The sequence below is a fragment of the Panthera leo genome, chromosome B3 (assembly GCF_018350215.1).
Source record: "Panthera leo isolate Ple1 chromosome B3, P.leo_Ple1_pat1.1, whole genome shotgun sequence".
In the NCBI taxonomy this organism is placed as follows: domain Eukaryota; kingdom Metazoa; phylum Chordata; class Mammalia; order Carnivora; family Felidae; genus Panthera; species Panthera leo.
This window is the reverse complement of record NC_056684.1, coordinates 483039-508876: the sequence shown is the minus strand read 5'-3', so window position 1 is coordinate 508876 and position 25838 is coordinate 483039. Positions and strand designations below refer to the sequence as shown.

The 25838-nt window shown below is 60.1% G+C and overlaps 1 protein-coding gene across 1 annotated transcript in view; it reads right to left on the bottom strand.

Moving 5' to 3' along the window:
* TBC1D2B (TBC1 domain family member 2B) overlaps positions 1-23898 on the bottom strand; it is a 66077-nt gene extending 42179 nt beyond the window's left edge. The window contains 4 exon segments of the mRNA XM_042940772.1: positions 934-1027; positions 1030-1092; positions 8970-9123; positions 23581-23898. Of these exon segments, the coding sequence (XP_042796706.1) occupies positions 934-1027; positions 1030-1092; positions 8970-9123; positions 23581-23898 (629 nt within the window).
* Between the last annotated feature and the right edge of the window lie 1940 nt (positions 23899-25838).

The window sequence follows — 25838 nt, the reverse complement described above, 5'->3', positions numbered from 1 at the left end:
GCACCAAGTCTCCCACGCGGGAGGCCATTTACACGAAACGTCCAGGGCAGGCAAACCCACAGCCACAAAAAGCGAATTAGTGGACACGGGGCCGCGGGGAAATGGGAAGAGGTTGCTAGCGGCTTTCTTTTCGGGGTGACGGAACTGCCCCGTAACTGACCACGGTGACGGCTGTCCAACCGTGCGGATGCACTAAAAACCACTGCGCTGTACATTTTAAATTTTTTTTTTTTCAACGTTTTTTATTTATTTTTGGGACAGAGAGAGACAGAGCATGAACGGGGGAGGGGCAGAGAGAGAGGGAGACACAGAATCGGAAACAGGCTCCAGGCTCCGAGCCATCAGCCCAGAGCCCGACGCGGGGCTCGAACTCACGGACCGCGAGATCGTGACCTGGCTGAAGTCGGACGCTTAACCGACTGCGCCACCCAGGCGCCCCGTGCGCTGTACATTTTAAATGGGTGAGTTGGACGGTCCAGGAGTCGTATCTCAACAAAGCATTTCTTAAAAACACAAACACACACGAGCCCACCTCCCCTCCCCTCTCCCTCACTCGAGCCCGCACCCTGGGGCAACCCTGGGGGACTGGGGAGGGGGCTGGCTCCCCGGGAAGACTGTTGGACGGGCAGCCTGGGGGCCTGGAGACCCCAGACAAGGACTCTTCCCGAGCCGGTCTGTTTCTGCAGAACTCGACCATCTGACCTCACAGAGTCAAGCGAATTAAAACACACCACAGGTGTGAAAACATTTGGCACGGTATGAGCCACATGACAGGCGCTTTCTACAAGCTAGAAAAATAACCAAGTACCTGAAAGGATCTTGACAAAGACCCTCGTAAATGTAAGGCAGCTTTGCAATTTCATATATAAAATTATAACACGTCATCAGAAATAACCCACGTTCAGTTTCATACGTTGCTTTCCAAAGACTCACTTGAGCTCAGTGCCCCACTGTTTGAAAGAGAAATTACTGGAATTGGGGTGCCCTGCGGCTGGCTGGTGAGCTGCTTGCTCCAGCTCTCCGGGGCGGTTTCCACAGCGAGGACATTTCTGGCTTTTTCTGCAGAGGCATCTGGGTGCGGGTAAATTACATCTGAAAGACAGGCAAACAAACGTCAGTTCCTCAGAGCTCCCACGTGGGACACGGCACGCTACAGGGTACTCGTAACGTCACCTGCACGACAGGGTGCAGCTTGTGCAGCCGCGGTCGCCTAGAGTACTTCCATGTTTGTCACAGAAAGGCTGTGACATGCCTCAAGGCACCACGTGCCCAGGACAGGAGAGCCAGGGTCCCCTCCGTGGTCCTGCAGATCAGCAAGCTGGCACAGAGCCGTGGCCCAGCGCGCTCACCGCAGTGATAAGGAACAACCCCCGCGACGGGCCAGTAGGGTGAAAAAGCAAAGTACAGATCAGCTTACACTACCAGTCTCTCCCCGAGAAAACAGGGGAACAGGAGTATCCCGCACACGTTTGCTAATATCTGCAATCGTGACCCTGAGACAACAGGTGTGCACCTCCCAGGGGAGCGGCTCACTAAAGTCACAGAAGCACTGATGCTAAATCATGACCAGATTTCAGAATAGCTTTAAAATGGAAGCTTCTGAAGTACTAAAGGTTGAAACAGTACGATGTCTGGGATTTGCTTTAAAATAACTATATTTGGTTATTTAAGAAATAATAACATTTGCTTCAAATAACACAAAGCGGGCAGGGCTGTCCATGAGCCAGCACAGGTCCAGGAAATATTAATTGTGGGAATTACCCAGTAAACACGGGGATGATATTATAGTATTCTCTCTTTGTGTAAAAATTCCAATAAAAACTTATTTTTTTGAAGAATCTTCTTTTAAACATATATTTACTTTTGAGAAAGAAAGAGGGAGAATCCCAAGCAGGCTCCCCACTGTCAGTGCAGAGCCCTACATGGGGCTCGAACTCACAAACCGTGATATCGTGACCTGAGCCAAGGTCAAGAGTCAGACGCTTAAACGACTGAGCCACCGAGGTGCCCCAATAAAAACTTATTCTAAAGATCTGACAAAAATGTACCCGACTACAAATACTCTGTACTCTCCCACACGGCACCCTTCTTCCTGAGAACAGGGCATCGGGGCATGTTTGCAAACAGAAGCGAGCCGGATACAGTTGGCTCTATGCTGCCCTTTCCTGAAGCGCCTGCACACTGCCATTATCAACCGCTCTTCTCCGTGAAAGCAAACTCAGAACGGCCTGCTGAACATGGACGTTGAGGAAAAGGCTGCTTCTGGTCAGAGGAGTGCAGGACCGGAGAGGCTCGGGCCGGGTGTCTGTGGAGCGCGCTGAGCACGCGTGCAGGGAACGCGGGGCCGCAGGCCCTGGGCTCTTGCTGTGCAGACGGCTCACTGACTGACCTCGGCAGCCTGAGAAGGGCTCCGAGTGTGACAAAGAAGGATGGTTGTGTGCCCTTCCAGGGAACGTGGCTCCGGCCCCGAGGGTCAGCACGCAGCTCGAGCAGGGTTCTGAGCAGGCAAAGCAGGAGGGGTGTCGGGAGACAGAAAACACGTGGGCTGGCAACGGCTTACGAGACTCCAGGAAGGCAGCCAGAAGTTGCCAGTGACCACGGATTCCCACCTCTTGGTTCCAAATTACTGCCACATGGCGAATGCCACGTGCTCAGGGTACCTCAGACAAGACCAAGCACCTGCCCCCCACGGGAACCCGTCTCGCAAAGAGACACAGAATAACAAGACATCAAGCAGGATGCACTGAGCCCCTGGCCTCCAGGGCCCTACGGTCCCCAAAGACGCATTCCTGAAGGATCTCATCCTAGGCTCCAACCGCCGCCTTCCTCTTCACTCTTTATAGGCTGAAGTCCCCCTAAGATTTCACCTGGAAAGAGTTCCAGTAAACAAACAAGTTCAAATACTATTAATCGGGCCCAGTCCCCTGTACCTGCCTCATCTATTAAGACACTGAGCCCAGAGCCAGGGCCGGAGAGAAGTAGCCTGTGCCCTGGAAGACGGACACAGCAGGTGCAGCGACCACGGCTGTGAGAAGGCACCTCTGCTCCTCCAGAGCGGGGGACGCGGAAGCCTGGGCTCCCCTGATGGGGGGGGCTTCCACACACGCTCGGGAGGGCACCACAGGCCGGGCCAGGGGGTGAACACAGCACGCTGCGCCCATGTCCATGACGAGCTGGCTGCCTCTCCTTCCTGTGCAGGCTGGGGGAGCGAGGAGAGCAGCCCCTGGGGGCGCAGAGCACCCCTGGCCCACACTGGAAACCTTCCCGAGGAGCTCTGGGCCCCGGGGCCCGGGCGGAGCAAAGGGCCGGGGGCCGGAGAGAGCACTGGAAGAACAGACCGACGCTGCAAGTCATTACCGACGTGAAAAAGAAGCAATTTCCCAGTTTTGGCTATTCTTGTCAGTTTGCCTTGTTTTCAACGTTTAGAAGGCAGTAGGAGATTTACTTAATTCAGAGCGAGCGGCTGGCTTTGCGTCCACACGAGTCCTCACATCAGCATTCAGGAACCGCCTCGAGGACACAAACTAGGTCACAGCAGCATTTCCTTGAAGTCCTGAATGGCAGTGAGCAGACCCACCAGCTTGTGCGGGATCCTGCGGCTTCGCTCGGGAGGGACGGTCGGCACGTTCAGACATCTTCTGTTCCTTTCGGACACTTCCACGCGCCTTCGTGGTGGCCCCGGCTTCCCGGACCTGGAGCCCTGGGCCCACGGGCCACTCGGACGTGTCCTGACAGCGGCCGCCCTCCTCTCCCACTCCTGGCCTGCTGCCCCGTCCATGAAAGCGGGCGAAGCGATGGGAAAAGGCCATTCCCACAGGTGACGGAGAAGACACTGCAGGAGAGACATCTCTGTGGGAGCGGGCCAGCGGGGTCTTGACAGGAGAAGCTTCTTCCCGCGCCATCGAGCGAGTCTTCCAGACCGTGCGGCGGCGGTCGGAAGCCACAGAAAGACCTGAGAGCAGAGCGTCCACCCAGGCACCGACGAGGAGGCGCTCTCAGGGCCCCCGGGGGAGCTGGTCCACACGTCTGGCCTGGCTGCTCCCACGGCGGACAGAAGTCTCGTGAACAGTAGAGAAGACGGGCCCAGTAACCACTGGGGACCAGATGAACGACAAGTGAATGACTGGCCGACGAAGAGCTGGCCCGGGAGGGCCTGGGGGCTCACGCGCCTGCCCTCTGACCTGCGTGTCCTGCCACCTCCCTCTGAGAGACCCGAGTCGCGGGGGAGGCCCCACACCCGGCTGATGGCTCCTCTGTCTGGTCTGCACCACCTCCCCTCTCCTGCGAGACGCTCAGACCCCACCCTCCCCAACACCCCCCAGCTCACCTCCCCCCATCACCCCTCCAGCTCACCTCCCCCCCATTCGCAACACTCACCTCCCACCCTCCACAGTAACACCTCCCAGCTCACCTCCCCCACCCTCCCCAACACCCCCCCGACTCACCTCCCCCTCCTTCCCAACACTCACCTCCCACCCTCCACAGAAACACCCCCCAGCTCACCTCTCCCCACCCTCCCCAACAACATCCAGCCCCCACAATAACACCCCCCAGCTCACCTCCCCCTCCTTCCCAACACTCACCTCCCACCCTCCACAGAAACACCCCCCAGCTCACCTCCCCCACCCTCCCCAACACCCACCTCCCACCCCCCACAGTAACACCCCCCAGCTCACCTCCCCCCACCCTCCCCAACAACATCCACCCCCCACAATAACACCCCCCAGCTCATCTCCCCCTCCTTCCCAACACTCACCTCCCACCCTCCACAGAAACACCCCCCAGCTCACCTCCCCCCCCCCACAGTAACGCCCTCCCCCAGCTCACCTCCCCCCACCCTCCCCGCCAACACCCACCCCAGCCCACCTGCACCCCATCTGCCCGCAGCCCCAAGGAGGCTCCTCCCAGGTACACCTGGAATCCGACCTCCGGCACGCACTCCCTTTCCCGATGTGACTTGAGGAATCCCCTTTAGAGCAGAAGTCGCAGAAAGCATCCCGTTCACAGACGCGTCAACCCTCGGTCCCGAGCGCTTCCCCCGCAGGAACAGGCTGCCTCTCAGACACGGCGTGGAGTACCGCGACTTGTGGCACCCTGCGGACGGGCTCAGGGAATCACCGCTGCTGGGGTCACCTCGCGGGGCGGACAGCTTAAGTGAGCACGTGCACCTGGCGTGGCTCCGCAGGGCCGCCCCGCCCCACGAGCCCCCTCCGAGAGGGAAACGCGTGGTCCCGTCCGTTCTGCCATTTCCGCCAGGTACGCCCCCGTCCGCAGACAGGCACCGGGCCGCACACGGTTTGGCATCCCTGCTCGTCTGCCCATCGGTTTACGCGGGAAAGAAGCGAGAACGAGCCGGGAGCGCCGCTCGCCACGAGCTCTCGGCTGTTCGTGGGGCCTCCTGCGGGTCCAGCCGCCTCACGCCCCACGGCCGGGAAGGTCTCCGCAAAGCATTCCTTCGTGCCGAAACTAGGTCTCGGTCGCGCGAGCACAGAGGCGCGCAGAGCCGAGCCTGAGGCACGGCGCGCTTCCGGAGGCCAGGCCCCGGGGCGGAGGCAGGAGAGGAGACGGAGGCAGCCGGGCTCACCTGAAGCTGCAGACCCCAGGCACGAGAACAGACTCTCACCCGGAAGACGGGAGCCCCAGGAAACAAGCCTCGGCGATCGCGGGACGGTGCGCACCACCTCTCCGAGCTCACCGCGGCCTTCCCTTCCTTACCGACGCCCGTTCTGATCGGGCCACGTGCTCAGCTCCAACACCCGCTTCCCCACCTCGCTTCCGGCCAGGGGAGGCCACGTGGCAGCGTCCCAGCTCCTGAGGCTCGGTTGGAGGGCTCCCTCCCGACACGGGGGCGCCACCCCCCCCCCCCCCCCCCCCCCCCCCCCGAGCAGGAAAGCGGATGCAGTAAGGACGGCGAATGCCGGGCGGCGGTGCCGGGAAGCAGCCCACCGCGAGGCAAACACGTCCCTGTTGGCGAGGTTTCCTGTCGACCGCAGCTGGCCGCGATCTGCACCCCAGGCAGCCTGCCATCTGACCCGCGTAACACAGCTGCAAGGGGGCCTCCCCTCCCCCACGCTCTCCCCGCCGCCCACCTCTTTCCACCTGCTCTGCCACAGCCCTCACCGTGACCGCCGTGGTTTCCGGGCCGATCCCAGCCCCCCATCCGGCCTACAGGTCCCTTCCTCACTCGGCACGTCTGACCCACGGCTCACCGTGCTCTTGCTTGTCGAGCCACCGCAGGTCTGGCCCCTGGCCGTCCGTCCAGCTTTCTCGGGGGGGGGGGGGGGGGGGGGGACACCCTTGCCCCCACTTGGCCTCGGAACCCGGCACCCGAAACGGCCGCGCCTTCCGCTTCCTGAGGCCAGCCCTGTGCCTCTGAACCGGCCTGGCCCCGCCGGGCCACAGACTCCTCAGAAACACAGACCGTGGCTCCACGGTCCCTAAACGGCAGGTTTGCGGCACTGCCCAGAGCACAGGCTGCCGCAGGAGACGGCACCACCCTCTCCGTCCCCCAGACGAGCAGACCGAGGCTCCGAAGGATAGACGCGCCCGGGGCCCCAGAGCAAGGTCGGCCAACTTCCTGAAGGCCCAGGTGGCAGTACCATCGGCTCATGGGCCGCGTGGTCTTGGCTGCTGATTGACTCCCGTACACGAGCGCCAAAGGTGATGTGCAGATGAGCCGCGGCTCCAGGAAGACACCTCGCGGCAGGAGACTGGACTCGGGCCGTAAACCCTGGAGGCGCAACACGAGCCCGGGCTCCGGGGCTTCTCCCACCCGACGTAGCGGCCTCCCGAGATGCACCACTGCTTGCCACGGGAGGTGTCCACGCCCGTGACGCCGCCCCCAGCAGCTCGGGTCCGGGTGGCGCTGGACACCTGGGAGCGCCCCGGACGGCGGGTGACGAGGCAGAGCGGGACAGCGTCATTCCTCGTGCAGATCAGGGTCACAGACAACGGTGGCTGCAGCGGCATCACAGGGCGCCCTGCCCACGCCCGCCATCCCGCCCTCACGCACTTCATCCTCTGACCAAGCCCTCTCTCTGATGATAAAAAGGCTACAACACAGCCTCTTCTTGGCTTCCCACACGACAAGAGTCTCACAACCGCCCTGCGGTCCAGGGTCCCGTTGTCTTTCCTTAGGTGCCACAATCCAGGTGTGCAGTGAGAGTCACGTCTACACACGGAACTGCCCTGGGGATGCAGCCCCGAGTGCCAAACCCACAGGGAGAGGCGCTCTCGCGCCGCCCCCACACCCCGCTCGGCCCCCTCTGGCTCCCCACAGACAGCCGCGGGGGGCCTCGCTGGACTCCTCCCCCGCCCCAGGTCATCCTCAGGCCCCGGCCTAGACTCCGCTTCCGTGGAGGGGACCCGCTGTGCGTTCCGTCCCATGCACCCCTGCTACCCACACCTCCTGTCCCACGCTTCCCCGACTTTATCTTCACACAGCGTGACCGGAACGTCTCGAGAGGAGGGACCAGGCCCACCCTGCGTGCCCACCCTGCTGAACAAACAAGCAAACGTCAGAGGCCCCGCTCAGCCCCAAACCAAATAAAGAGAACCAGCCGTGGGCTTCAGATGCTTCCTCGGCTCCCCGGCCACGGACGTGGCTCCAAGAAAGGAAGGATTTATGTTACAGACCTACTCCTTCCGGTCTGGCGCCCCGGGTCTGTCAGACCCACTGCGTCCTCAGGACAAAGAACCAGGCGGTGCCTAGCTGGCTCGGTCAGCGGGGCCTGTGACTCTTGATCTCGGGTTGTGAGTTCAAGCTCCGTGTTAGGTGCACAGATTATAATAAACTTGAACAAAAAAACGGGGGCACAAGGCACCCGCGGCACCAGTCCGCCCGCTTCCCTGCAGTGTTTCCAATGCTCACGTGGCATCCAGGCCGAGCTACGGAGCCTCTTCTCGTCAAAAGTCCGAGAACGGCGGCTCCCAACACCCCAGCCGACACAGAACTGGGCACCAGACGCAGGGACGTCCCTTCGGTGTCGGTGTCCGTGTCCGTGAGAAGCACGCACCGGACAGGCGTGGCCGACGTTCAGCCGTGCCTCACTGACCGGAGCCGAGCTGCAGAAGACACTGTGGTCGGGGAACACGTGGCAGGCAGGACATCGGGTTTGCAGGGGGAAGACTCGGAGGAGTCCCAGCACCCGTGTCCGAAACGAGGGCCGCGCGGATGCCGGGACCGGCTGCGGCTGGCGGGGGACCCAGCAGGCCCACGGGCGTCATGAAGCACCGGCCACACGTCTCCGTAGGCGTGAGAAGCGGCCCTCGCTGGCCAGGCTCCGGCATCGGCGTCTCTGATCGTCAAGACACGCGGGCGCAACGGCCTCGGCGGCCTGCTTCTTCCCGGCGGCCGTCCACGCCGCGGGGAGACAGGAGCCACGAACACGGCCCGCCCACGGTCTCTGCGGGGATGGTCCGCGAGTAACGGCCACCTGCTGTGTTCCGTGAGGGCCTCCACACCACCAGGCCCGAGAAGACCCTGCAGCCGTAAGTCTGATATTTGAACGTAAAGCCACGTGACCTCCACACTTCGAATCGCCCAGAGTCGTGGAGATGCCACAGACCCAGAATACGGAATCGCATCTAACGGGTCACTCTCCCTCAGGGACGTGACGGCGTCATGGGCCAAGCACATCGAGAACCAAGCACACACAAACACGGGTGACCTCGGGCCACGAGCACGTCAGCGGGGCAGACACGGGGTCTGGCCCTGCAGTCAGGACGGGGGTCACGGCCCGCAGACCCCCATCGCCAATCCGCTCAGGGTGCTGGGCACGGACCTCGCTGAGCCCCGAGGTCGTTATCGGGTGGAACGGGATTCTGCGCGAGGAAGCACGCAGGTGCCAGGAGTGCCATCGGAGGGGTCATCGCCGTTACTTTCGTTCCGGGCTTCTACGCCGTCCTGCCCTGCCCGGTCACGCGGCCACGCCCAAGGAAGTGCCACCGGCCCCCCGCCTCTGACTTACCTGAGTTGTCTCTGGCTACCAGACCCTGCGAGAAGTCCCCCGGGGCCGGGGAGGCCCTGCTGTCCCACGTGGCGGCGTCCAGGCCGTTGCAGTACTCCCACCTCTTCTGCTGGAGCTCCTGCAGCCAGTAGGCCATGAGCTGGCGGTTAGGAGCCTACGGGAGGAAGGAGAGAGCGAAGTCAAGGCCAACGACGGGACCGAGGGCCGGGACAAACCCCGTCCTGCGAGGACAGACACACACCCTGCCCCTCGAGGGGAGCGTCAGGAAGAAGAGCCCAAGGACATCTCCCCGCCAGGGTGAGCGGCTTTGCTCACCCGGCCAGTAAACAGCACGAACGTCAGGAATCCGGCCCTGATGAGAATCTTCCCACATCCCAAGATGACACGACAGCCTCCACGGGAGCCCGGAGGACGGCATGGTCTCGCCGCCCTTTCGCGCTGCACACACACACGTCCTGTCTCGAGAACTCACGCCTCGCGCACGTGTGGCCGCGTCCTGGCCGCGTCACATCAAACGACAGTAGTTGCAGCTGTTGGCACCTGGAGAGCATACAGATACCTCTGCAGACCGAAAACCGGGCGGCACGTCCAACGGCTAAAACTTTTAACACCGAGGACAGCAAGTACCAGAAAGGGCACAGGGCAACCGAACCCGTCACAAGCCTCTCTCCCAGCCCCTGCAGACACGGCGAAAGAGGTGCTTGCGCGAGAATGCTCCGATTTAAAGGGAAACGTCTGACGGGGGAACAGTCAGTAACCTCGTGAGTATCTCTCACTAAATTCCTGGGCAAAACCAAATGTTAAAGTCACATGTTTTCAACGTCTGACTTACTACTCGTGTTACAAAAGCCTGGTCGGGAAGGCATGCAAAACCACCTCGAGGCAATGACTGACTGGGGCTCCTTCCCTTTTGGGGCGCCCGGGAGGCTCGGCCAGGGAGCATCTAACTCTTGGTTTCAGCTCAGGTCATCGTCTCACGGTTTGTGGGTTTGAGCCCCGCATCGGGCTCTGCACTGTGGGGAACCTGCCTGGGATTCTCTCTCTCCCCCTCTCTGCCCCTCCCTCACTCACGCACCCTCGCTCAAAATAATGAACAAGCAAGCATAAATACGTAAAGAGGATCCAGAAATCACTGAAAGCACCCCGACTTCGATCCCGCGTGCTGCCACCAGGGAGACAGGAAACCGCGAGGGCCCCGCCGTCAGGCGCTCAGACCAGAGACAGAAGCGCAGGCTGGCAGGCAGGGCGGCCCCGTCAGTCGAAGCACAGCCTCCGTGTCCTCCCTCTGGTCTCCCCGCACGGAGGACTGAACGGAGATCCGACCTGACTCAGCCCGGATTGAATCAGAATCCCAAACGAAATCTCTCAGGCGCCCGGGTCCAGTCTGGGTCTGACACGTAACGTTGGTCCCGATCGGCCAGGTCCAGCACAGTGGCCGCTGAGCATGCGAAATGCGGCCGGTGCCACACGACTGAAAATTTTGGACACGGTGGATTAAATAACATATATTAAAGCTACCTCATCTGTATCCGAAAACGTACAAGCATCTGTTACGGCTCGTACCGTATTCGCGTTGACAGCACTGGTCCAGAGGTAACAGTAAATTCAGTCCGTTTTGAGAGCCAAGGTTGGCAGAAACCCAGGGGTTGGGCAGTGGCCTCAAGGACCGAAACGCAGGCCAAAGGCAGTGGGTTCCTGGGTGTGGGGCAGCCACCACTGCTCCTCCCGAGGACACTATGACTTGAGAAGGCCTCTCAGTTCTTTACCTACAGAGGTGCCGACACTCTTCAGGGACCACAACAACAGGCCTGGCTCAGCGGTCTCACAGATGCCCTTCCTGGACGGGGCAGCAGGACTCCCAAGTGACGTGGTGTCACAGAACACCCCAGCGAGTCTGTCACCAGGAGCTCGCCGCTGAGCTCCAGCCCCGCTGGTAACAAACGAGCCAGTCGGTGCCAAAGCCTATCACCACCACATCTGCCAAGCACCCACCGGCCAGAGGGGTGGGGAGCAGGACTGAGAGAGAGTGGGTATCTGCCCCACACCACCCCCAATCTAAATGCTCTGATCCCAGATTCTGGAGAGCCACACGGGCATTCCAATCATGCCGCAAGGGGCGGAGCCCAGGCTCGGCTCAGCACACAGAAGGTGCCTGCGTGAGACGTGTGACCGCCATCTGTCTGAAGACTCACGGGAGCCACACCGAGTCTCCCAGAACACCGGTCTCCGTGACTCCTACACGTCCCTCAAAGCCCAGCGCAAACGCTGGTGAGCTTCCCGAGGTGAGCTTCCCACGGAGGCGGGCGCACTCCTTTCGCGTCCCTCGTTAGTCTGCCCTAGCTGCTCCCGTGGGCCTCTGTCCCCAGACCTCCACCAGCCCCAAACCCAGAAGCCCCCACACCTGACGGAGCAGGGCCCCACCTGTCCCTTCCCCTGGACCCCGGGACACTCCCCACCAAGCCTGTCTCTGTCCCCAGGGCTCAGAACTGTCCTGCATTAATCGGTCCAAGCGAATTCATTTCAACACGTGCTCACTCAGGGCCCACGCTCCTGGCAGGGGGCGTGCTACTGGGGGAGGGGCGGGTCTCAGGCCCTGTCCCCCAGCCACATTCCCCTACCCCCGGATCCCAGCCCTTCGCTCCCTGGTAAAGGGTCCCTGCCCATCAAAGCACACCCTCACCTGCTTGGACTCCGCGACCTTCCTGGAGACCTATCTCGACTTATCCATCCAAAAAAGGAAAAGGGAACGATGCCACGCACACACAAATGTTTGGTCATTCCCTTGACAAATATTTACCGAGCGCCAACGTGGGCCAGGTGTCGCCGTTCGCACACAACTGGGGGAGACGTGGTCTCCCGAGACACTCCCAGTGAGCTGTCTCCTTTACAGCAGCGACAACCAGCTAGGGTCAGATTCACAATTACGATCAAACTACGAAATACCTGGTTGAAGAAATCCTCATGCATCACAGAAACTTCCCAAAAATCCGGTCAAAATTCTAAAGGAGCTCTTCAAAGCACAGCACAGAAATTCTGAAATTCATCTGCAGTTTAACCTGCAAGATTCTGAACAAAAAACACAAAGCCTGGGGCTGTGCCCTACGAGGCTGGGAAGCGCGTGACAAAGGCCCGCGCGGCCAGCAAATCGAACACAGAGCAGATACCAAATGTCGCACTTCAAGGAAAATCAGCAGGGAAAAGACCTTAGTTATTGAGCGATGGCATCAGGACAAACAACCGGTTAAAAGTTTGGAAGAGAAGAAAATGGATTCAAATTTGATTCACGATTTGAATGTACAACAAAAGTCATTTAAGTCACCAGGAAATGCCTAAAGGATTAAAATCAAGTTTGTTTCTTTCTGCCTCTGGCGACAGGAACCTCCTAGATGCAAGGGCTGACTTGGCTCCGCCGAGCGTCGGCAAGAATTCGGGGGAAGGTTCCCGCCGAGCCGTGAGCGGTGCCCGTGAAGTGTCTGGGAGGCCCCGAGGGCCCTGCGCACCAGGGAAGAGCCCCGGACTGCGAGCCACAGGGACAGACGGACGCCCGGGCTGAGCGCGTCATGGGGCTGATTCCTGTCCAGGCAACAAAGGAGCCGTGGCTACTGCAACATGCCCGTAATCGTGGACCGCAGAGACCTTTCTAGTCCCGAGAAGGCAGGCAGAGGAAACGTCTACGCGTCCCCTCCCCCACTCATGCTCTCTCTCAAAAATAAACATTTTAAAAAAAACACTGTACTTTAGACTTTCATTTTTTTTAATATGAAATTTGTCAAATTGGTTTCCATACAACACCCAGTGCTCATCCCAACTGGTGTCCTCCTCAATGCCCATCACCCACCCCCCCTCCCTCCCACCCCCCATCGACCCTCAGATTGTTCTCAGTTTTCAAGAGTCTCCTATGGTTTGGCTCCCTCCCTCCCTTTTTTCCCTTTTCCCTCCCCCCTGGTCTTCTGTTAAGTTTCTCAGGATCCACATAAGAGTGAAAACATATGGTATCTGTCTTTCTAGACTTTTATTTCAAAGAATAGTAACAATCCGCATCTGCTGTGCAAAATGTGGGAAAGGAGGAAAAAGAGGGAAACGAACTTGACCTTGCGGGGTGCGTCCTCTCACGCGCTCTTCGTGCGTAAACACACGCCGGAAGAACACGTTGGGCCTCCACGTGACGTGCACGTGGGCGACGGGGGGGGGGGGGGGGGGGGGGGGGGGGGGTGCGCTGTCACGTGAGCACGGGCCACGTGCCAGACATCAACCTGAACGCTGGGCACATGCGGCCAGGGCGGTATCACCCGCTGAGCCCGGGCTCGCGCACGGTGCCTGGAGCCTCACTGTCCGCTCCCACCCCCCACCCCCGTGCCGCGTGCTGTTAGGCAACGTGTGCAACCGGCCGGCGGATGGGACGGGAAGGGAGGAACCGACCTGCTGAGCCGGCTCTGAGGGTCACAGGAGGTCGCGCACGTCCGGCTCAGAACGGGGCCCCACAAGCAGCTCCCTGGGCAGCCACGACCCGCGTCCCCTCCGCCACCCAAGACCTCGCTGGCTGGCCCCGCCAGAGCTCCAGCCAGCGTCTGTCCCGCGTCTGTCCCTCGTCTGTCCCTCGAAGAGGAGGAGGACGACCGCGCCCATCTCCGCATCTCCCCGCGGCTCCTCCCGAATACTGACACGGTGAACGTAAAACCCGGAGCGGTTCGCGCCAAAGGTAGCTTCCGCGCCAGGGGCGACACAGAGCAGGGTCCCAGGGAGCACGGGCGTCGGTCCGCAGGGTCTACTGGACGCTCTCAGCCACGACTCTGAGCTGAGCACGCGACTTGCGGACCCACTGCGGGGAACGACGGGAGCGCCGTGCGCGACGCACGAGGTGCGGAAGACAGAAGCCACTCTCCAGCCTGAGGGTGTCGCCAGCTCTCCAAGGTCAAGGTCTGTCCAGCTCCCGGCTCGCGCTCCCTGGCATTCTCCTGGCTCATCTGTCTCGGCCCCCCGCGGCGGCAGCGTGCCCCAAAGCCTCTTCTCACGCCCACCCGGTGAGGTCACACGCACCCCAAGCTTCAAGACTCTGCTGGCTTCCGCGGGCCCGTGCAGTGCGCACGCTAACCGGCCCACGCCTCACCCCACTCCGCGGAACGGCAGCCCTCCCCACACCACAGGCAAGCAGAGCCCAAGTCGGCTTCCACAGCCCGCGCTCCGCCTGCCCCACCAACCACCTGCGAACTCCGATGCACGCCTCAAGCCCCGGTCCAGACGTCCCACCTGCCGTCCTTGGCAGGACCCGTCTTGCCCTATGTGACGACACAGCATGTCGGTCGCGCGCTCAGAGTGCAGGCCCTGGGCTCCTCCCCAGAAGGTCGGGGCCCACCCACGTCTGCAGGGCGGGAAGAAACGGTGTGATCACCAGTCTCCGAAGAGCCACAGAAAGGAGGGTGCCCAGAGGGACGGACTCGGTCTGCACCTCTCCGGCCACGTTGCTTAAAAGGACACGATGTCTTTTTGTCACGAGGGAATCTTGTTTCTTAAGTCTGGAAAAGACCTAGATCCCCAAGGCGCATCTAAGGTAATTCTTCCATAAGGAATAAAAAGCACAAGAATATTGTAAGTGGTCTGATGATATAAGACTCAGAGGAAAAACCAACAACCCAAATCTGATAAATAACTTTAGGTTCCAAATTTTCTTCTGAATGTTTCGAAATCACGAGCCTGGCCAGGATCTCAGGAGATCTGGCCCCGTACCAATGAAACAGATGTAGTTGTTCCCTGGGAGGGTGCTGAAGCCTGTGTCCACGCCAGTGGCAGACACGGAGAAGGGCGTCCGTGCGGGCCCTCCGGCCCCCGGAAAGCGGATGCGTCTGCACCGACCTTCGTCCTCTGGCGGGTGCCACGAGCACATACCTCCTACCTTTTCAAACTTGCTAACTCGAAATGAGCATTTTCACGTTAGCTATGAAAAGAATTACATGAGTTGTGGTCTCCATCCTGTTCAAAGGCTGGGCAAGAACCCAGACCCCACCTCCCACCCACTCGGGGACACAGACACCAGAAGGGTTCCCCCTTCACCACTCGAGCACCCTCTTTCAAAGAGCAAATCCCCTGAGACAAACCCACCTGTCAGCTGACATCTTTCCAGCTTCAATGATGTCACAGAGATGAGCAACCGAGGGCAAAGGTCAGGGAAGGAGGGCCCAGACAAGGAACGCGGCAAAGCAAATGCACGCTCACAGACGAGGCGGCACCACAGATAAGGGATCGTGGGGGGCCGGGCCAGGTGATGGACTTCGCCAAGAAAAGGGCAAGGCCGCTCTCTGGGTCTGCTCTCCCCGCAGGAAGTACGGAAGCCCGCCAAGGCGCTTTCTGTTTCAGAGAGAAAGGGGCACGTGGCCTCCCAGTGGCCACAGGGTTGCATTCCTGTGGCTCCCTATCAGCTCTGCTATTGCACAATCAGGGAGAGCCAGGGTTTTATGGACTCAGGAGAAATGCAGACTGCAGCCACAGCCAGCAGCCCGTAGACAGCCCCGCACCACCCTGCCTATGATGTTTCCACACACCACACAGCACTGCGCTGTTGGGGCTTCAGTTTTTAACTTAAAAGTAGGACACGGGAGGGGCACGTGAGTGGTTCAGTCGGTTAAGTGTCGGACTCTTTTTTATAAAAAATTTTTTTTAATGGTTATTTATTTTTGAGAGAGAAAGACCAGAGCATGAGCAGGGGAGGGGCAGAGACAGAGGAAGACAGAATCGGAAGCAGGCTCCAGGTTCCGAGCTGTCAGCACAGAGCCTGATGTGGGGCTCGAACTCACAGACTGCGAGATCGTGACCTAAGCTGAAGTCAAACGCTTAACCGACTGAGCCACCCAGGCGCCGCAAGAGTCAGACTCTTGATCTCACGGTTCTTGGGATCAAGCCCCGCATCTGGTTCTGTCCTGACAGCACAGAGCCTGCTTGGGATTCTCTCTCTCCCCCTCCCCACGCTCTCTCTCAAAATAAATAAACTTAAAAAAAAAAAATAGGACACAGGAATGAATGACTTAATATGAAGTTTTAGGAACTGGGGCTTGGGAAGGGGAGGCTCCAGGCCCCACACACCAGAGACCCGGGGCGGTCAGGGGAGCGTGGCACCAGAGATCCTACCCTTTAAGCGGGTTTGCGAGCCATCTGGGAGGCATGATGATTTCTAACAGTCTTCTGGGCAGAGCTGGTGTCTCAGGAAAGTGTTGGGTGGCTCCCCTCTACAAGTCCTTATGAGCTCCTCAGTGGAGTCGATCACTAAACCGCACCCCCCAGAAATACCCCCAGGACGCTGGGCAGCACTACCGGCCCAGGAGACACAAACCGCAGGGCCTGGGGGAATTGGGGCGGGGTGCCAGGCCCCAAACCACTGCTCATAGAAACTCAGAATGCAAAGCAGATGTGCAGGCAGAAACCACAGGGCGTCAACCTGAGGGTAAGGGGCTCACGCCTCACTGGTCTCCGTCCACACAACTGCTTCCAGCCGCACAGAAAACCATCAGCAGCCCGGCCCCTCTGGACGTCACAGCCGGGGGAAGGCTCAGTCATGATCCGGAGGACGGCAGTGGTTCCCGAAGAGAGGCCCCCAGAGCTGCAGCGGGAGGGCCGGGGTGACGGATAAACATGCGGATTCCCGAGGTGCACTCCGGCCTACCAACCGAGTCAGGATCCCTGGGGCAGGACCGACAGTGTGCAGGAACAGGATCCCAGGAGGCTCCTTTCCTACATGCAGTTTGAGAACCACGGTTCCGAAAAAGATGGTTCCTTTAAACAGCAGACTTGAAAGAAAGACCACTGGGACAGGGTCTGCGGGGGCGCCGGGCACGGCTCCCGGGCAGCAGAGGTCTGTCCCCCTCTGGCACACGCCTCGTCCCTGCCGGGAGACACCACCGCCTCACTCGCTGCTAAGGCAGCCCCATGCTTATCGTCCACACCGTCCATTTCCAAATCTCCCGTGGCTAATCCTCGTAAGCCTAGGCTGCAGCACGGACTGGGTACAGGGCGGTTCAGGTGTCTGTGCACCACCCGCTACACGTGAGCCTAACTTCCTACCGATGGATTAAAGTCGAAATACGAAGCAAGTGCCACAAACTGCTAGGTTTAGATAATGACACATCCCTCGTGTGTCTGGGGAAGACTCTAGCGCCCAAGCGGCTGCCGCCCCCCTACGGGACCCCAATCCCTCACTCGGCCCCCGGGGTCAGGGCACGCTGCCCTCTGAGGGCCCGAGCAATCCTGACTTGGGGATAAATGACCCTTAGAGCAAAAGCACGTCATGACTTCCTCCGACCCACAGAGCCACTGAGGACAATGCCCCAATCACACCTCAGAACAGGACAGGACAAGCTCCCCGAGGCCAGAGACAGCGCCTGACTCTCACCAGGCGCCCATCATGGCCTCGCTCGACAAGATCCGTTAGGCGAAAGGCTGACTGACCGGCGTCACTCCTGGAAAGTCGGGCCACCTTGTCTGCAAGCACAGTCTTTCCTCGACATCACAGAGCTGAAGGGACAGGGAAATCGGGCCCCCTGCCTACAAATAATTCCTACAATGCAAGGTGAACACCTCTGATGGCACGGCCTTGCCCACCCCCATCCACCACCAGGCCTGCCATCCGACACTCAGACCCGTTCTGAGGGGCGGACCGAGCACACACGGAGCACTGCTCCCTTCTGGGGGGCCTGGGAAGGGCCGGAAGTCTGAAGGACTCGGCTCTGGACCCCTCCCCACCAGATTCCGGTTCTCCCACAAAATCAGCCTGGGAAAGGTAAGCAAATGACTGGGAACATGTCCCGCTGGCCCAAGAGGAGCTCCGTCTGTGAGCAGCTACGCAATCGTACCAAAACCCAACCACTGCCCGGCCGACCTCCTGCGGGGAGCCCTCGACGACCGTCACAAGGTCTCCCCAATGCTGCAGCAGTCACAGGATTATCACACAGACCACAGACGTCTGGCTCCGGGCCACATGCAAATCGGTCCTGCACATACAGGACCCCTCCTGTTCGCTTACTCTGGGAAGATGCCACCCCCGTCCCCCAGAATCAAGACACCGGCAGGCATCCCACCTTCACGCCCAGTGCTGAATCCTGCAGCCAAACACGGCTTCTCTGCAAAGGTTTTCCAAAGGCATCGGCTGCTAGACTATTTTTCAAGTCCCGATACTATAGTTTCTTAAATGCATGGAAAAACTATCGCCACATCTGCAGGAAAAGCATAACCTTACAGTACAGCAGATGCTCTTGAGATACTCGCTGATGACCACACAGACACTGCGACAGGAGCATCCGGTCACACCGAGCATCTGCGACACGCCTCACTCCCCTGAATGCTGGGGAGGCAGTGCTCCCAGACAGTCTCTGCCCACGGCCACGTACCCTGGTAGGACACAGCATCGGCACTCCAATACCCGAACTCCAATACCCACCTCCAGGGGCGACAGCACCGAACCTCTGTCTGCTCAGGGTTTCCGGAGCGGCCTGGTGAGCTACAGCTTATCTGGGAAATTGTGGGATCCGCAGGCTCCCCAGGGATGGTCCTGGCCTCTTCCCACCCAGGGGGCCTCGCACGTCACCGACCGCTGCAGGCCGGGTATTTAGGGGCTTAAGGGGCGCGAGTTAGAAGCGTCGCCATCCATACTGCGCTCACTCTGCGACAGCTGAGGACCGGACCTCGGGGATGTAGGCAGATGCCCACCCCGGTGTCACCCAGACCCTACTGCATAAACCTGTAAGAGAAATGATGGTTCCTAATTAAGCCCCACTTCGAGAGTCATTTCTACAATAACAGGGTTCTTTGCTTTCCTTGGAGGGATTTCGCTCTGATCAGACAGGAAGACTGAAACCCAGCGGCTGATGGGTAAAGGAGCCCGAACAAGGACACCTGTCCGCCCCTCCGAAGCCTCCGTGAGCACTTGGTGTCCACACCTCAACCCCAGACGCGTTCGGCCCTCCTCTTCTCGGGGAAACGGCCACGTCCAAAGGGGAAGGAAACTGGTAACGTGCATACGAGCAGATAAAGTGGAACAGGAGAGAATTTGGTGAAGGTGGACTTGGGAATGTTCTAGCAAAGGCAGTCCACGGGGTGGGGCAGCTTCCCAGACCCCGCTGCCCCCAAAATGCGGTGCTTAAGAAGCACAGGGCAACCGTATCTCCAGCCTCACAATTCAAACCTTCCTGCCAGCGTGGGACATAAACGCTTCAACCCTTACTACGCAGACTAGATAATCGTCCAACGTACCTAGATGAAAATATCAGACACGACCCAACCACCAGTGTGGAAGAGGAAAAAACAAGGTTGAACCCCTGCTGAAAACTGCCGGTTCCTGTGGCCTCGGCCCCAAAGGCCTCCCCTGCCAAAAGCTGTGCCCCCCATCTCCCTGGCTGACACCTGGCCCTCGTTGGCATTCCCCCGTCATTACCTTCCCCCTCCACCCCTGCAAGTCTTTCCCAGCGCCCCCCAAACACACACTGGGATCCCTGTCCCCTCCACAGTGTGCAGCAGTGGTTGGTGTTATCCGTATCTCCCCACCATCCAGAAAGCCCCAGAGGGACAGGACTTGTTTTGTTCAGCTGAGCCCCCAGGGCCTAAGCAGAGGGAACGAGTGAGTGGACGAGAAGTGCCCCAGGCCCTCCCGAAACAGGAGGTTCAAGCAACCCCAGCCCAGGGCCACCCCCAGCCCACCGCCTATTTTCATACACCTATGAGCCGGGAATGGTTTTTACACTTTTAAATGGTTGGGGGAAAAAGACAGAAAGAACATATTTTGCGACATGTGAAAATCACATGAAATTCAAATCCCAGTGCACAGATAAAAATTATAGAAATGCTGCCACGCTCGCTTTTTGGTTGTTTCTGTCCCATGAGAGTGAAGCAGTCAGAGAAACAGCATGGTTATGAGGCCTACAATATTTACTCCGTGGCCTTGTCATTAAAACCTCCCCCTCCAACTACACCAGCTCCTCGGAGCCCAGCCACGGACATGAAACACGACAGACCGAAACTCGGGACCAGCCGGGACCGGGGCGAGGCTCTCTGGAGAGCGGACGCCTGCCGTATTCGTGGGTGCTGCACGCCACGACAGTCAGCCCGCCTGAGGGGTCTGGCTCACCCTTCCAGAGGGCCGAGGCCTGCCCCCAAACCAGAAGGTGATCCCCTTCTATGCTTTCACGCCTCAGACGTCTGCCTGGGCACCTACTCTGCGGGCGGCGTCCGCGAGGGGAGGATACAAACATCAGGAAATGGGGTGCAGGCCACGCCGTGGGCGGTGGGTCAGAGGAAGCCACGGTGACATCACACGATGACACAGCACCTGCTTCTCAGGAGCTTGTTAACTGGGAGACCGAGACGAACCCATGAGAAGTCAGGTCTTGATAAAACAGCTAAGTGACACTTTAAGACCGCCGAGCGGACCTCTAGGGCCCGACAGCCGAGCAGAACCATTCAGCCCAGAAGGCCGGTTCGGCGCCTCCATTCTGTGTGGGACACACAGGCTCCCCCGAGCTAACACATGCCCGTCATTAAGCCGAGAGCGGTTTCAACACCAGAGAAATGTGCATCCTTCCCACAAAAGCGGGTTAAGAACAAGGACGCATGCCTGTGTAGTCGCGTGTGATTCAGAAACCGACACCACGTCCGTTTGAGCGCCAAACAGCTCCAAGAAAGGGGCCCAGGGAGGGGATGCATGTGCTGGCAGTCTGGTGATGCCCGGAGCGCCCCAGGCTGCAGAGACCTGGCGGAGGAGAGGGGCTCCTGCTCTGTTCTACCCGCAGTCAGTCCTCCCTGCGCGCCAGCTCGCTGCACAACTGTCCCCTGCACCGGGGAGAGGCCTCCAGCACACCAGACTCGCCGGCCCCAGAAGCATCGGCCTCTGCCTGACCACTGTACCAACTCCCAAGTGCAGAATGTTCCTGGTGCCTTTTTACTACATGAAAAAGGCAGAAATCAAATGCAGTAAAGGGAAAACCACTACACCTTATCTAATCCCAAACCACTGGTATTCAAAGTCAAAGAAGGTACACCTGTCAGAACAGATAACACAATTAGAGATTCTGCATTTTGAACACTCAACTATTCCCGGAGTCTCTACTTTCAAAGAGGGTCTGAGTCTAGCCTCCAATCTCAGGCAAATCACAGCCCCTCTCTGGCCTCCTTCCCTGTAAAATCTGTAAAATAAGGCGCTGGATCAGATCCCTGAATTCAGGAATAGAGAAGTTTAGCAAGAAATTCCAGTATCAGCTTTCATTAAGACTCAAGCAGTAAAACATTCTGAAAAAGCCAGCGAAACCACAGCTTTGCCAGAGAGGGCTGACAGATGCTTTAGAACAAGAAACACATGATAACACAGTAAGCAAACTGCTGATTTTTCTTTTCCTCAACTCATCTGTCAAAAGAAACGGTATCTGTAAAATGATACCCAACCAGCCGAAGCCAAAGCCTCCTCACTAACCTGAGGCTCCCCTCGGCAAGTCAGAGGCTCCCCCATGGCCGAGGACCCTGAAACGAAGCATCAGCACTTACAGGAGTCAGTTCTCAGACCTGAAAAGTGGGAGGAACATAAATTACTAATTTCCACTTTTACCACCACAGAAGTTTTACGCCCGCAGCTCAAAAGTTATCACTATACAATAAAATTCCTCCTCCAAGCGAGCCCCTGCTCTGGAACCCGGCCTTGCCTGTGTCTCCGTTCCCACTGCTTTTGTAAGGCAGACCCTCAGCTTTACAGATTCGTCACAGTCGGTGATCCACACGAAATCCACATCAAAACTCATTTCCTTCTTTAAAATACTCTGAATGCACACAAAGGTGGACAGAATACCGTAAGAAGCACGGTGCACCCACCACCCGTCCTAGACATAAACACGGCAAGGGGTAAACTCCGTCCTGAGCCCGGGGCTCATCACCCCACGCGGCTCCCCACTCACCACACAGACATCTGCGTGACCTTTTCAACCAGTCCGTAAACGGTACCGTCTGTGTGCAACCATTCTGTAACCTTTGCTTGCTCAGTTTCACGAGCCAAGCGTGTCGACAGCTGTTTCTTTACGTTCACTGCTGCATAATACTCTGTTTCATGACCATACCACGTATCTGGCCACGGACACTGCTGGTTTCACGTGGCGGCCGCGTGGTGCCCGCTCTGCGCCGGCCATTTCCCACGACATTTCCCGAACGCTCACAACTCGAGGAAGGGGAGACTCTCGCTGGACTGAAAAGGACACTGGGACAGACGGGCGGCGTAAGCCGCCCAGCACAAGCGCACGGCAGTCCCGGGCGAGTTCCAGACCACTCACCTCTCCCACCACAGTCTTCAGGCTCAACCTCAAAGCCCCACTCAGGTCCACACCAACATTTATTCGCATTTTTCTAAATGACAAACCTCATAGAGGACTCGGAAGTCCGCTAAGACAATCTGAAAGAGAATGCTCTATTTCGTTCTTCAACAAACAATCCCACAGTAAACGCATCTGACGCAGGGCCGTCCACACGCAGTGAGGACAAGCCTTTCTCTGGCACCAGTCCGGGTGCTCCTGGAGTCATTCCCAAGTTTATACAAACGGTTTCTAAGTCAGCCTGAGCTGAACTGCAGCCCTGCCTGGCTTCCTCTGGAGGAACAGGCCGTCTGCACCCACTTGGAGCGGTGTGGAAGGGCCTGGAAGAACCCAGGACGCAGAGTCTGCTTGAACCGCAACAGCTGAGCTGAGGCGGCTCTGAGAATGGCTCCAGCTCCAGCTCCAGCTGCTGCCGGCTCGGCTCGGAGGTCCGGCAACAGCTGTGCGCTCACCAGGCCCAGGGACTCCGCAAGGCCCCCGCCGCTCTGCACTTGGCCGGGCCGGCGCAGCCCTGCTGCTCCGCGACACGGAAGACGGTGGAGGGTGGGGGCGCGGGGGCGGGGGCCGAGGCCAGGAAGGGGATGCGGGCTTCAGCAGGAGGGCCCCCGGGACCTGAGGGCGGGGAGGCCCGTGTGTCTCCCACCCCGTCTCGGCTACAAGATTAAGGAAGCCTTGCTCGGGCGGACCCGGTTAAAGCAACCCCTTCCCACCTCTCCCCAGAAAACAGGCTCCGCCACTCTCGGGCTGTGCGACCCCCACAGAGCGCCCCTGCCCGCCAGGAGGGGCTGCAGTGAGTGACCTCTAAGGGCCCCGCCGCCCCCGACTGTGTGCCGCGCGAGGGCAACCGGCGGATCCCACTCAACCCCACACCCCCCACGAGGGAGACGCACCGTTACCCCCACGTTACAAGAGAGGCAGCGGAGGCACAGAGGGGTCGTAACCCAGGCCAGTCAAGGAGCCCTCAGTCGCGAACTCCCGGGAGGGCGCGGGGAGCCCAAGAGAGCGGCGGGGGCGAAGGACGGGTCCGGGCACTGCGCAGCCCGCAGCCCCAAGCCCGGGTCCGCTGGGCCCCGGGGCGGGCGGGGAAGGGAGGGACGTGGGCGCCAGGGGCGGGGAGGGCCGGGGACGCCCGGGACGGGGGCGGTAGGGGAGGGGACTCCAGGGACGGGCGGGCGTAGGGGAGGGACGGGGGCGCCCGCGCCGGGGTCGCCAGGGAGGGACGGGGGCGCCGGGGGCGGGGGCCGGGAAGCGACCGGGGTGCCGGAGGGGCGGGGGCGCACTCCCACCTTGAGCACCGTGACGGCGCCCGCGCTGTGCACCTGGAAGTGCGCGGGCGGCTCGGCGCCGGGTTCGGCCGCGTCGTCGGGGCCCTGGTAGCTGAAGCAGGCGTCCGCGATGTCTAGGTGGCCGAGGGGCAGCGCGTCCTGCGGGCTCTTGAAGTAATAGAGGTAGCAGCGGCGCGCGTCGAACACGAACCAGCGGCTGCGGTAGCCGCGCAGCGGGCCCTTGCCCGACAGCTTCTGCAGGTAGCCGCACAGCCGCGCCGGCCCCGCCGCCGCGCCCTCCCGCTCCTCCTCCTCGGCCCGCGCCCCGGGCCCCGGCATCGCCGCCCAGCCGCCGCCGCCGCCGCCGCCGCCCCGGCTTCGCGCGCCCCCGTCAGCGCGCCCCCGCGCCGCCCCCGCGCGCCCCGCCCCGCCGCTGCGCACGGCCCGCGGGCGCGCAAGGCCGCCTGGGACTTGTAGTTCGCCGCCCCCGCCGCCCCCGCCGCCCCCGCCGACTCCGTTCCCGCCCCAGCGAGCGTGGCGGTCCCCGACCCGGCCCTGTGGGGAGCTCGCGTCCTGCGCGGGGGCACGAGGGCCGCGGCACCTGCCCCGGGCCGCCTGTGCGCGCCATTCGCCCGGGGCCCGCAGCACCTGCGGGAGGGGCCGGGGTGCGGGGAGGCGGCCGACGGCGGGAGTTGGGGCGGGGGCGGGGGGGGGGCGCCCTGGGGAACGGTCGCGGAGGGCGGGGCGGCCCGGCAGAGGCCACGACCGTGCAGACCGGCCGCCGCCAGAAGAGAGGAAGCGTGAGAAACGACGAGACCCTGCCGGTGGCGACAACGTGGACCCAAGGCCCTCGTGTACAAACTGAAAAACACACAGAGACACAACGTCGGAGCAGAGAAGAATCTGGCGCTCGCCGGAGGGGGGCGAGGATGGGGGTGTCCAGGCTTCCAGGTGCAGCTCAGGGAACAGTCGGTGCTGATGTAGTAGCGACTCCGGCGGGTCCCTGTTGTGCACCTGAGACCAGTGGAGCACGTGTGCCAAGTGCACTTCCGCTGAAAGAGGAAGGTAATAGCCGAGTTTCTGAAAGGGCCAACTCAAAGCAAATACCGCGCCGTCTTCCTTCCGCGTTTTTTTACATAGGTCCGTTAACAGACTCAGCGGACTGCTGAGCCTTCTGAGATGGGCAGGGCACCACCAGTTTCCGGGAAGAGAGAGCTCAGCCAGCCAGACATGCCCCCTACCTTCACTGTTCCGGGACATAGCTTTGGTGGGCACCCCCCACCCCCACCCCAAGGATCTGCCCGGCGTGGCCCCCACCTTCATGCCCTGGGTTCTTTCTCTTTGAGCACAAAACACAGGTGTTGAGGGTGATCTCTGGAGCCAGACTGATGGGATCCATCTTCTAGCTCTGCTACTAACCAGAGGTGTGACCTTGGGCAAGTTACCTAACTTCTCTGAGTCTCAGCTTCTTCACCCAGGGAATGGGGATAATACAGTTCGTACTACTGTCCTTGTGAGGGTTACAGGAGACATGCACAGCAAAGTGCTCAGCACGTGCCTAGCACATAGTAGGCCCTCCATAGGTCCCAGCTGTCATTACTATCGTTGTATAGTGAACACGACTGTCCTAAGCAGCGTCTGAGAGGGCAGTCCCGCAGCAGACCAGCCAGCATGGGGGAGGTGAGAGAGCAGGAGTAGGATGGGCCACACTGTGGAGTCGGGGAACCAAGTTCCATCTGGACCTTGCCCTATGGGTGAGAGGGGCAGTGACTGATGGGCTTGCAGGGTGAGGCGGCAGTGTGGGACGCGACCAGGAAATCCTATGGGAAAGGGACCGGCTGGGAGTGCTGGATCCTACTAGATCCGCGTGGCTGCAGGAGGCACAGGGAAGAGCAGGGGACAGCCACTGTCCTCAGCCCTGTGGGCCAATTCTGCAAATGTGGGGTGGCCGTGGCCTGTGGCAGAGACAGAGTTCTGCGAAGCATGAGGAAGGCCCCCTCCCGGGAACAGGGCTGAGCCCCCAGCCGGACAGACGGGACCCGACCCGGTCGGCCTCTGTGACCCGCTGAGCGTGACCGTCCCGCACCAGAGCCTCCACTCCCTCCCACGTCACCCGTGGGGGAGCAGTGGTGCCCTGTTCCTTGTGCGGGACCACACCCCACACCGCAGCGAACATGTTCCAATGCCCCACGTCCTATAATAAACTTTGCTCTAAAAACCTTTGAAGGAATTTTTATAATTGTGATCTTGATGTTGTCTGACCGTGAGGAATCCATTTT